Source organism: Gobio gobio (assembly GCF_949357685.1).
Source record: "Gobio gobio genome assembly, chromosome: 3".
Classification (NCBI taxonomy): domain Eukaryota; kingdom Metazoa; phylum Chordata; class Actinopteri; order Cypriniformes; family Gobionidae; genus Gobio; species Gobio gobio.
Window position 1 is genome coordinate 67,166,266 of NC_137099.1, and position 13,026 is coordinate 67,179,291.

Here is a 13,026-nt window from a genome sequence, read left to right on the forward strand (position 1 = left end):
CCTCTTCAGGGAAAAAAAGAACGCTCAGTAATCTTAGATCATTTAATCCAGATATTTTAATCCAATCCGCAAATCCGTTTGAAGATCCAAATTAGCCAGAGATCAGTTATCACGATTAAAAGATCTGGGATCTGTCAAATCATCTTAGATGTATTAAGCGAGGTACGAAGAACGGGCCCCAGGTCAAGCCCTGTATTTACTTACACTGCAAAAAGAGATGTGTTAAAAAACAACATACAGAGTGTGTTGATGGTATTTTGACAAATGTTGTGTAGATTCAACACACAATGTGTTTTAAAATGTAACTCTGGAACGAACAGCACTAGGTGGAGGGTAGTTTGTGTTTATGAAAAAAAAAATATAGGTATATTTTATATAAATACAAAGCTCATAAAAAGCTCTAAAAAGCTCTAAAATAAGTAAAACAATACATTAAAATTAATAAATAAAATCTTAATTTATAAAAACTTAAAAATTAAATGGGTGTTTTTTGGCAGCCAATCACATCGTGCCTCTTTTTCAATGTCTTTTTCAGATGCTTTCACTGCTTTTTCCTTGTTAACACTAACCAGACTGACTTTATTTCTGTCAGACAGAAGCTATTATTGAGATAACCAGGATTTGGTGTTGATGATTCATTGAATGTTTCATCTGAAGTCTCCAGAATTGTGATGAGTGGCTCCTTTATTTGAGCTCTTGACCCTTCACTCTTTCACACCAGTTTTTCTCTGTTTGCTGTAACTGTGTGTTTGTTTTACACATTTGAAACAGCAGAAATAACCATGAAGCTCAGGATTCAGTCTGGAGATCCAGAGACACACAGGACTCAGAGGTCAGCATTCTCCAAATAGCAAGCGGAGATGATTGACAAATGTGTAAGGCCTATCATTAAAAAGAGACTGCAAATCAGGGCTTAAAAACGGAAAAAAATATCAATCGGTTCACTCCGAGCAGAATCGATATTATAGCGTTTCGGTTTTTGCGTTCCTCAATAAACATTACTGTTCCGAAAACGGTTTGATATGAAAAAATACCGGTTAATAACGTTATTTTAATTAAGCCTATACTTTAAACAAATATGTATAAATAGACTTATTTTCACTCAATAATAACATAACACATGGTAATTAAACTTGAATATTTATTTAATAACATTTTTAAAACCAGAAATACATGCATTAATTACAAGGCATAAACAGCGGACCTGTTTTAATGGAGCGTTAGACAATCTAAAGTGGCCTCTAATGCCTAATTATTTTCAGAAGAGTGATAACATTCTTTGTACATAACTTTTTTTCAACACGACTTGTTTTAAAAAAATGCATGAATAAAGAATAAATAAACTGGATAACCATTGCTCTTTTAATGCACCGTCAACTGCTAATTTCAAAGCAAACCCTGCGCAACACGTTCTTGCATCACATAATCAAATTCAGTCAGCTAATAAAGCTTGATCATTTAATGCAATATAACATACCATTTAATACGAAGCATCAACCGTCTATATAGAAAACATTGACCTGTCCTGTATTGGCAATCTGAAAGACTATAGGAAAAATGTTTGATAGATGCTAGTAACCTACTTGGACAGGCTTAAACAAAATCCATAAACTAGCCTAAATCAGTCTATTTGAGCTTTAAATCCGTGCTGCTTATTTAAACGTTTGAAAAGAATGTCCTCCAATACCTGCACATTCATTGTAGACCTCAGTGGTGAAAGAAATGTACTTGAGGCATGAAAATGCGCGCTCACACTGATTTGTGTTACCGGTAGATTCATAGAAGATGGTGCGCGGGCATTTCACTCACGCTTGATCCGTCAACGTCACATGCTGTACTACTCATTTCATGATTGGTCACTGCCAAATTAAAATATTAAAGAGAACGATAAAATAACGTTATTAACCGGTTAATAGTCATTTCAAATTAACGTTTCTGTTCAGAACGATTCAAATTGATTTTGATTTCGTTTCCGTTTTTGTTCCTCTTAAAATTTCGTTCGTTTCCGGTTTTCGTTTTCGTTCCTTGAACCGGTTCAGAGCCCTGCTGCAAATCGACAGCAACACAAAAGTTTGACTGAAGTGAGGACAGTACAGTAGTCTCGGTACTTCTAACTCCTGAAGGTAAACTGGTTGGGTTGATGTTTTACCATGTAGTACTGTAGTAAGTGTTTTTTGTTTTTGGGTCATTCTGTGTCAACTCAACCAGATATCCCCGGCTCAAATATTTGATTTTGTTCATATTTTTTTCTGTAGAAAGACAAACATAAATAGTGATGAAAGCCAAAATATTAAATGTCACAGATGTATATTTGCTGAGTAATCCACTATGTTGTAGAGGGGGGTCAAAATTACAATTTTTACCTGAGATTTGGAACCAGTTTACAGGGGTTGTAAAAATGACTTTAGAAAGATGGCAGTTATTTTTTACAGAGATTGGTAGATCTATTAGTTAAATCTGTTGAGTTTAACAATCTTTGTTGCATTATAAGCCAACAGTGATGGTTTAAAAATGGCAAAAAGCACTTGTGTTTATTGCCTTAAGTTTGCATGCCTGTAACTCAAGAAGTGTTAAAGATATAATATGTTTTTAGATTTTGGCTTTTAACAAACTTTACTTTTGGTATATTTATTTTAAAGGCCCTCAATGTTTATTTCTTCAGTAAAAAACCCGTTAGCAGACAGGTTCATGTTCACTAAGTAAAAACAGTGTAAACACAGTCCTCTGATGGTGACCTTCACTATGTGTAGATTTATTTGAAAAGTTAAAGCATATTTTCCACCGTGCCATTGCAGAATACATACAGACAAAACTGGTGTTCTGAACACCGTAGCAAACATGTTTGTTTTGTCTTTGAGCTTCGTCATCTTGTAGGTCTGAAGTCTCTAATGTCCTCATAATTAATGGACAGTTTTGTACAGTCATCCGGAAAGTCTCTGATCAAGCTGTTGGGAGGTAAAAGCAAAGGAGAGGGAGATGAAACAAACATTATTATTATAACTACTCAATGGAGTCCTAGCGATTTCCAGATTTCACGCACCTCTCACAGTGACTTTGGTCAGCGCTTCGCTGGATCCCACGTGATTGGTGGCCACACATTTATACATCCCACTGTCTGCTGCTTTGAGTCGAGTGATTTTCAGCAGACCGTCTTTGGTGGACTCCGCCCCCCTCGACATGGAGGCTCCGCCCACACGCGTCCAGTGGAAGCGGATCGGATGAGTGCCGTGAGCGAGACACTGCAGACGCAAGGCATCGCCGGGACGAGCGACAATCGAATCCATCAGTGTGGTGGCATACGGAGGCGCTGAGGAGGAGACGAGACGGTTAAAGGGTTAGTTAACCCTAAAAATTTAATTTACTCACTCTCAAGTCGTCCTAGGTGTGTATGACATTCTTCTTTCAGACGAACACAGGCTCTTCCAAGCTTTATAATGGCCATTCATTTGAAGTCCATAAAAGTGCATCCATCCAACATAAAAGTGCATATAACAGTTCCACCCAGCTCTGGGGGTTAATAAAGGCCTTCTGAAGTGAAGCGATGCATTTGTGTAAGAAAAATATTTAAAACTTTATGAAGTAAAACATCTAGCTTCTGGCGGACCGCCTTCCGTATTCAACTTACGAAGAAAATGTAAAGCCTCTTACAGTTCAGAATGTTTACGCTACCTTCGATAGTTCACCCAAAAATGAAAATTCTGTCATAATTTACTCATCCTCAAGTTGTTCCAGTTTGAGTTTCTTTGTTCTGCTTAACACAGAAGATAGAGGAAGAATGTTTGTAACCAAGCAGATAGAGCAACAATTGACTACCATAGTAGGGAAAAAAATACTATGGTAGTCAATGGTTGTTACAAACATTCTTCTAAATATCTTCTTATGTGTTCAGCAGAACAAAGAAACTCATACAGGTTTGGAACAACTTGAGGGAGAGTAAATGATGACAGAATTTAAATTTTTGGGTGAACTATCCCTTTAAGCTTTTTTACACTACGTCTGATGTTATCGTCGCACCAGTTACGCTTTTTACGTTACATCTGACGTCGTCACAGCAGTTATGTCTTTTATGTTATGCCCGGCGCCAACGTTGTGCCAGTGACTTTTTTTTACAGTATATGCAACGTCATCGTCGCGCCACTTGCGCTTTTTTACGCTATGTCCGACATCATCGTCACGCCAGTTGCATTTTTTACGCTAAGTACGACAACATCGTCGCGGCAGTTTAGCTTTTTTACACTACGTCTGACATCAATGTCATGCCAGTTACGTTTTCTTACATTCGGTCCAACGCCATCGTCATGCCAGTTATACGTCATCGCGCCAGTTAAGTTTTTTACGCTACATCCAACCTCATCGTCACACCAGATACGTTTTTTTACGCTAATCCAACACCATCGTCACATCAGTTACGTTTTTTTTGGCTACATCCAACGTCATTGTCACGCCAGTTACGCTTTTTTAAGCTACGTCCGACATCAATGTCATGCCAGTTACATTTTTTTACATTAGGTCCAATGCCATCATCATGCCAGTTATACGTCATCACACCAGTTACGTTTTTTTTACGCTACATCCAACGCCATTGTCACACCAGTTACGTTTTTTTACGCTAATCCAACACCATCGTCACGCCAGTTACGTTTTTTTTACGCTACATCCAACGTCATTGTCACGCCAGTTACGTTTTTTTTACATTAGGTCCAATGCCATCATCATGCAAGTTATACGTCATCACGCCAGTTACGTTTTTTTATGCCACATCCAACCTCATCGTCACACCAGTTACGTTTTTTTACGCTACATCCAACGTCAGTGTTACTCCAGTTACGTTTTTTTACATTAGGTCCAATGCCATCATCATGCCAGTTACGTCATCGCGCCAGTTAAGGTTTTTTTACGCTACATCCAACCTCATCGTCACACCAGTTACGTTTTTTTACGCTACATCCAACGCCATTGTCATGCCAGTTACGTTTTTTTTACGCTACATCCAACGTCATTGTCACGCCAGTTATGCTTTTTTACGCTACGTCCGACATCAATGTCATGCCAGTTACATTTTTTTACATTAGGTCCAATGCCATCATCATGCCAGTTATACGTCATCGCGCTAGTTAAGTTTTTTTTTACGCTACATCCAACGGCATCGTCACACCAGTTACGCTTTTTTATGCTACGTCTGACATCAATGTCATGCCAGTTACATTTTTTTACATTAGGTCCAATGCCATCATCACGCCAGTTACGTTTTTTTATGCTACATCCAACCTCATCGTCTCATCAGTTACGTTTTTTTACGCTACATCCAACGTCATTGTTACGCCAGTTACATTATTTTACATTAGGTCCAATGCCATCATCATGCCAGTTATACGTCATCACGCCAGTTACGTTTTTTTTACGCTACATCCAACGTCATCGTCACACCAGTTACGTTTTTTACGCTAATCCAACGCCATCATCATGCCAGTTACGTTTTTTTTACACTACATCCAACGTCATCGTCACACCAGTTACGTTTTTTACGCTAATCCAACGCCATCGTCACGCCAGTTACGTTTTTTTACACTACATCCAACATCATTGTCACGGCAGTTACGTTTTTCTTACACTACATCCAACGTCATCGTCACGCCAGTTAAGTTTTTTTTTACGCTACATCTAACGTCATTGTAACGCCAGTTACGCTTTTTTACGCTACGTCCGACATCAATGTCATGCCAGTTAAATTTTTTTACAGTAGGTCCAATGCCATCATCATACCAGTTATACGTCATTGCGCCAGTTAAGATTTTTTACGCTACATCCAACCTCATCGTCACACCAGTTACGTTTTTTACGCTAATCCAACACCATCGTCACGCCAGTTACGTTTTTTTACGCCACATCCAACGCCATCGTCACGCCAGTTACGTTTTTTTAAGCTACATCCTACGTTTAAATTTTGGCTAAACTATCCCTTTATTGTGACAAAGCATAACTCATTGTAAAATTTGTAATGTTTCCCCACACTCCCTTATTGTTAACACACAGGCTCTTTCACCCCGATCCCTTACTGCGCCTCAGTCCAAAGATCGGTCTGCTAATCTGATTTAAAAACATGTACTCTTCTTCATTTGTGTAAAAAAACTAACTCAATGCGGCTCTTTTCAGGTTCCCATGTGTTTAGGTTCGCTTTGGCTGCTCAAAGTTCAGTGACCACAGCTGATGTGGGTTCAGCTCAGATTTCTTACAGTATATCAGCCTAAAGTCAACGTTCACCAATTCTGACTGAAATGTAAACGTGTGTCAGCGACGACAAGGTCAGCAGTGATAAGAGTGTGTTTCTGTCACTCACAGTCCACCTCCATCTGCACGTAGGCCTCGCTGAAGCCAGCCGCGTTCGTGGCGTTACAGATGTACTGACCTGAGAGAGAGAGAGAGAGAGAGAGAGAGAGAGAGAGACTGAAATTAGACTACAAAGAGGTCGAATCATACATTTTCAATCATTTTATTATTTTTCCTGAGGTTAGTCAATCTGACGGCAGAAACCTGCAGAAGTTCAGAGTCTCCTTTCAAAAAATTTGCTCTTCAAAACGTCCAGGTTTATAAATGTTTTTAAAAATGTTTTTTCTTGGTTATGTGAACGTTAAGGAATAGCACAGTAACAATTTCACACAGAAATTGAAAGTAAATGTCACAGTTAATTGCAATAATTTACAGTAATGTTAGTTCAGTATCCCTCCCGTGTGTAAAGCACGCGTTCACTCACTCACTCTGTACCTGAGTCCTGCCGTCCCACTTTACTGAGGGTCAGATTCCCTCCGCTCACGCTGTGCTGCCACGGCAACGGCGCCCGCAGCTTCGACCAGGAAATGACCGGAGTGGGTGAACCTGAGAAATACACAGAGGAATTATAATGAATTCACTAAACAGACTTATGGGATGCTGTAGGCTTCCCTTCCAAAAACATGTCATCCAACCTTCAGCAAACCTGAAAATGCAGGAAAAGAGTGTTTGGCTAAAACAGTGTGGGCCACATTCATTCATTCATTCATTTGTGCCATTTAAATTCGGCATATGAAAACTATAAAAGTAATGATACTAAAACAACACAGTTTTGATCTTGTAATTTTTCATCAAAATGTCATATTTATTTAAAATTTTCCATATTTAATTCAAATGTCACCTTTAAAATTAAAAAATGGGACCTCGTAATTTTGAATCAAAATATTATATTTTTCAAAAAAAATTCATAATTGTAATCAAATGCCACTTTTTAAATATTTTGAATTTGTTTGACCTCAAAATTTTTTATCAAAAATGCTATATTTTTCCAGATTGTTTTCATATTTGTTAATAAAATGCCACTTTTTTTTTTAATTGACCTCGTAGTTTTTAATCAAAATGTCATATTTATTTTAAGTTTTCCATATTTAAATCACGTCACCTTTAATATTTGAAAATAATTTGACCTCGTAATTTTGAATCAAAATTTCATATTTTTCAAGAAAAATTTCATATTTTTAATCAAATTACTTCTTTTTTTTTTTTTTTTACATTTTTGACCACAACATTTTTTATCAAAATGTCATATTTATTTAAAATTTTCCATATTTAATTAAAATGTCACCCATTAATATTTAAAAATAAAAAATGGGATCTCGTAATTTTGAATCAAAATATATTTTTCAAAATTTTTCATCAAATGCCATTTTTTAATTCTTTTAAATGTTTGACCTCAAAATGTTTTATCAAAATGCAATATTTTTCCAGATTGTTTTCATATTTGTTAATAAAATGGCACTTTTTTTTTTAATTGACCTCGTAGTTTTTAATCAAAATGTCATATTTATTTTAAGTTTTCCATATTTAAATCAAATGTTACCTTTAATATTTGAAAATAATTTGACCTAATAACTTTGAATCAAAAATTCAAATTTCTTTTCATATTTTTAATTCAAATTACACTTTTTTTATTTTATTTTTTACATTTTTGACCTCAACATTTTTAATCAAAATGTAATATTTTCAACAAAAAAAATCATCAAATTACACTTTATTTTATTTATTTTTACATTTTTGACCTCAAATTTTTTTATCAAAATGTTATATTTTCCTAATCAAATGCCAAAAAAAGATTAAAAAAATTTGAATTAAAAAAAAAATATATACCTCAAAATCTTTAATCAAAATGTCATATTCCATATTTACATCAAATATCACCTTTAATATAAAAAAATAACTGGAATTTTTAATCAAAATGTAATATATTTCTAGATTTTTTTCATATTTTGAATCAAATGCCACTTGACTTAGTAGTCTTTAATCAAAATGTCATAACTTGATCTTCATTTTTGAGTGCAACGGCGGAACCAATTCCTGGCCTACACAATGCACAAGAATAAATCTGCCGCTACTTACGATTCATCATGGCTTTAAATGTTAAACTGTTGCTAAGTTAGTGGTGTTGATTTTAGCTGAGAGTGGAGTTACCGGTGGCGTGGCAGTGCATAGTGACGCTGTGACCCTCCACGGCTGTGAGATCTGTTACTGTAACCGAGGCCTGGGGAGATGAAGCTCCGCCCTCCAGTTCCAGCTCCACCCGCCCTTCAGCATGCCCTTCCCTGCTCTGAGCGCGGCACTCAAATATCCCAGCGTCCTCTGCTGCCATCACTGTCACCTTTGGGAGGCAAGTGAGAGAGAGTCCAAAAATTGTTTGCAGGATGAATCTACAATCAATCGCATCGTTAATAAATGGCTCAAGCCTCTCTGCTGATCCTGCAGCCAATGAGATTGCTTGCTCAACATTAAAACAGTCTAGTTCAGTTTTTGCTGTAAGCTAGTCCTCTGAAGCCCTCCACCTCCCCAGCTCCACCTGCCTAGATCTGCCATAGGATTTATGTGTCTATTCATGCAGTAACAGCATTTTTTACATGCTCACAGCATAACTATTCCAAGAGTTTCTGTATTTCACACCTGTAGTGATGCGGTGGTGTCTGTTGTCGTGGAAACAAGCTCCACCTCACTTCCTCCTTGCTGTTTGAACCAGCTGATGGAGGGGCGTGGCTTCCCTGAGACGCTGCACTCAAGAGTCACGCTCTCACCCGCTCGAACCGTCAGCGGCCCGGACGGCGTCACGCGCACCTTTGGAGGCTCTGAATGAACACACAAGACAGGTGAAGAATTCCCTAGCTTTTTATTTTCACTATTTCGTTTTGTATTTTAGAACCCCCCCCCCCCAAGTTTATTTTATTTAGTTTTAATTGTATATATAGCGTTTACTCCATTTATATTATGTTTTTATTTGAGTATTACTTTGTTTTTACCCATAACATTATAAAATGGACTACGTGAACTTTGGTTGGATGTTTAACGTGTTGTTTTACATGTAACAATAATACACTTTCTGGTCAAGTCGGGGTGGTTATTCTGACAGAAAACATTAGTAAAGTGAAGTACATTAAACCAAACCTGGAAATTAAGAAACAAAAGTAATTTCCTCTCTATATTTTTGCACAATTCCTTTTTCTATTAGTTCATGATAATATATATTTTTACTGCTAGATTTGTGTTTGGAATAGTTTTTGTTAATGATAATTGCAATGACTGGGGCAGGTGTGATACTGGTGGTACAATGACAGGTAAAAGTTGGCTATTTAAAGTCACCATTAAATCAAAATGAATAGGAATATTGCAGTGTTTATTCTGAATGATTTATCAGTGCACATCACTATTGTTTTAATAATCTTGAATCAGAATAACAGCGACATCTCTTCTCTGATGATTAGGGCGGGGCAACCTGTCACTCACATGAGATCCACCAATAGCAAACCACCACCATTCAATCAATTCCCCACAGACAGAATCAAGCTCCGCCCTACATTTGTTCTTGTTTGAGAAGCGTTTCACTCGGATATATGGCACAACAGGGAAGAAAAGACTAGCATAACTTCCCTTTAATGTGAGAAACACACTGGACTCACGTCTGAGGCTCAGGGTGGCTGTGGTGGTGGATTTTCCCTGTGCGTTGGTCGCAATGCAGCGATACCCGCCCTGGTTACTGGGACGGACATTGGCAATGGTCAGGATGGCACCATCAGGTCCAAGCTTAACGTTATCTGCGACAAAAAAGCAAAACATGTAAACCCATTACAGCCATAATCTGATGTGCCTTGTTATTAACTAAAATTACATTATGCTCTCTTAAAAAAATAAATGTTCTTGGGAATAACCTTTAACATCTTTGGAACCTTTCCATTTCACAATGGTTCCTTAGATTTTTTTAACGTTCTTCACAGTAAGAAAAAAATTTGTGAACGCACCTCCCAGTGGTTGGCTGTTGATCCTATTCCACTCCAGCTGGACTGGCTGCGATCCGCTCGTCACGCGGCACTGGAAGCTGACGGTCTCTCCAAGTTTCACCGCAGCCGTTCGCGGCCGGACGGTCACGACGGGACTCTGACCACATACTGACATGAGCACACAACATACATGTTTGAGTCAAACACACATTCACACATTTCAACCTACGACTGAATGTTTTGTACTGTTGAGTTAGTTAGATCAGGGGTATTCAATCTGGACCACCAAATATGATCATCCTCGCGAAGGACCCCATGTTTAAAAGGCAGCTATATATCTTCATGTATAATTTAAAGACCCAATATATATAAAACTCATGGCTCCCAGCATGCATTGCAGCATTAAGTATGTCACCATTGTTGAGATTCATATGCTGATTCTTGATATCTGTGTGGGTCTAAACTTTCCCCCTAGAATGCATTTAAAAATCAGAATCCAGAATGTCTGATCTGTGGCAAGAAAGTATTGTTAGTGAATATTATTTATAAAAAATTTTAGTCAGTGATGAGTTAGGCCAAACATTTTTTTTCATGATAATTTTTGTTTATGGCTTCTTTTAATTTGAACAGAATATGTGTTAAATGAAACACTGATCACCATAACGGCGACCAATATTTTCAATAAAACATCAACATCTAAACCTCTGTTAATTTTCAATAAGAGCTTCTTTAGATGTCTTTCAGGGTTGGAGCCAAACTCTGCAGGACAGTGACTCTCTAGGACTGGACTTGTCTACCCCTGCTCTAAGAGGAAAACAATGTTATAATTGTAAGGACCAATAGTAATGGTATAATTGTAAGGACCAATTGTGTACCTTTAAAGGTTCAGTTATACATTTTGTTCCCCGAGGAACAAAATTGTACCAACTGTACCTTTTTTCTGAGAGTGTAGTAAACAGGAAAATAACAGAATGATGCAAAGCACCAAATATGAGACAAAATATTTATTATTTGAAATATATTTAGTGTGTGTTAAGTTTATTTTCTACTTACTATCTGTATTGTTAAAGGTATTCTTTTTTTATTGTTGTTAATTTATTTATTTTAATCAAATGTTTTATATTTATTTATTTTAATCACATTTTATGTTTATCCTTATTAATCGCATTTTTATTATTTGTTTAAAAATAATTAATTAGTTATTTTAAATATATATATTTTATTATTCAATTTATTTATTTGTTTTAAAAAATGTTACACTGTTTTTCTCTAGACTTTTCCACAGATCGCTATCATTCCCTTTCGGACCCCACTTTTTGAAAACTTCTGAGTTAGACGACATGATTGAGAAAATCTGTTTTGTTTGATTTCAGATTGGGCTGATTTCATTCGACAGTCTTTGTCAGATGAACCCTTGGCTCTCACTGACCTTCTGTCCGGCTCTGCTAAACAAACGCAAGCAAAAATCAAACCCCGCACATTCTGTTTCTGAGTCAAACTAAACCCACGAATGTGATCTAATCACATGTAATGCATTTGTTTAAAAGTGAGTGTGTATCAGAATGCAAAGTGACCACATTATCTGGATGTGTGATGTGTCCCACAAGTCTATGTAAAAAAAAAAAAAAAAACATAATGCAACAACAGTGACAAATATTTGCAAGATTATTACAACTAAATGAAAAGAATGAAAATCTGGACAAACAAAAAAGGAATATAACATTTGCAGTATTTGCTGTCAATGTTGGATAGTGTCTCAACAGCCTGACTTCAGACTATCACTGTGTTTTGTAAAAAAACAAAACAATAATGAAAAGCCAGTTCAACAAAGTGGCTGTCTGACAACTGACCACTGCACTAATAAAATATAATTAAATGTGTGGCGCTAGATTGAAACAATAATCTGTTTAAGAACAATTCTAACTAACTTAACAGTGAAAACACAGCACAAAAATCGTGGCAAACACACCTAAAAAGTAATATAAAATGAAAGAAAAAGAGAAACTGCTTCACCTGTGTGCAGGACGGCCGAGAGAATCAGCGCTACGGTTCGGACGCTCATGATGGACTGGAGAACTTTCTCTATCTGATCACTGTTACACTCCTCCTCTCTCTATCACACAATCTGCATAGATGTTCCTCCCATCATCACACACACACCACACCACACCACAGAGAGAGAGAGCTCATCTGTTTTATTGATCTCAGTGTGGCATCAATATCTTCTGGTCTTGTGTTTCCTTTTGCTAACAAAAAATGTTTTAAATACGTTTTTTCTTGGTTATGTGAACATTAAGTGAACATTCCATTTTATCTTTCTTCAAACATTATGGGAACGTTACTTTTGTATGTTCTCTGAACGTCCTCGAAACAAGTAACAACATTTAAAAAATGTTACAACTAAATGTTTCATGTCCATGCTAATCTTTGAACGAACATTCTGTTAACGCTTGTTCATAACTTTGAGAGAACCTTGCCACAATGTTCTGAGAACGTTCCCTGTTAGCTAACACAACCTGCAAATCCTGCATTTACTACATGGAACGCTTCTGGAGTCAGATTCATAATGGGACTAAATAACGTCCTACTTCACATCTAAACATGCAGGATAATTATATCAATTTAGGAACCACAGAAGTTTAGTCAGAAGTGCAAAATGTCTTCTTGTAGGCGTAACGTTTAGATTCGTCTACAGTAATTATAATTATCTTTATACAAAAACAATAGCTGTCTATGGTGTCTT

General features: G+C 36.8%; 1 protein-coding gene across 1 annotated transcript; it reads right to left on the reverse strand.

Annotated features, from left to right (window-relative positions):
• Positions 1 to 1,123: 1,123 nt before the first annotated feature.
• On the reverse strand, positions 1,124 to 12,415 carry sid4 (secreted immunoglobulin domain 4). The gene is made up of 9 exons (XM_079811857.1): positions 12,297 to 12,415; positions 10,305 to 10,451; positions 9,966 to 10,100; positions 8,959 to 9,137; positions 8,476 to 8,662; positions 6,763 to 6,873; positions 6,338 to 6,406; positions 3,041 to 3,307; positions 1,124 to 2,945 (listed from the first exon to the last, which is right to left on the reverse strand). The coding sequence occupies exons 1-9, from the start codon at positions 12,343 to 12,345 to the stop codon at positions 2,941 to 2,943; spliced, it is 1,149 nt and encodes a 382-aa protein (XP_079667983.1). The 5' UTR covers positions 12,346 to 12,415; the 3' UTR covers positions 1,124 to 2,940.
• Positions 12,416 to 13,026: the final 611 nt, after the last annotated feature.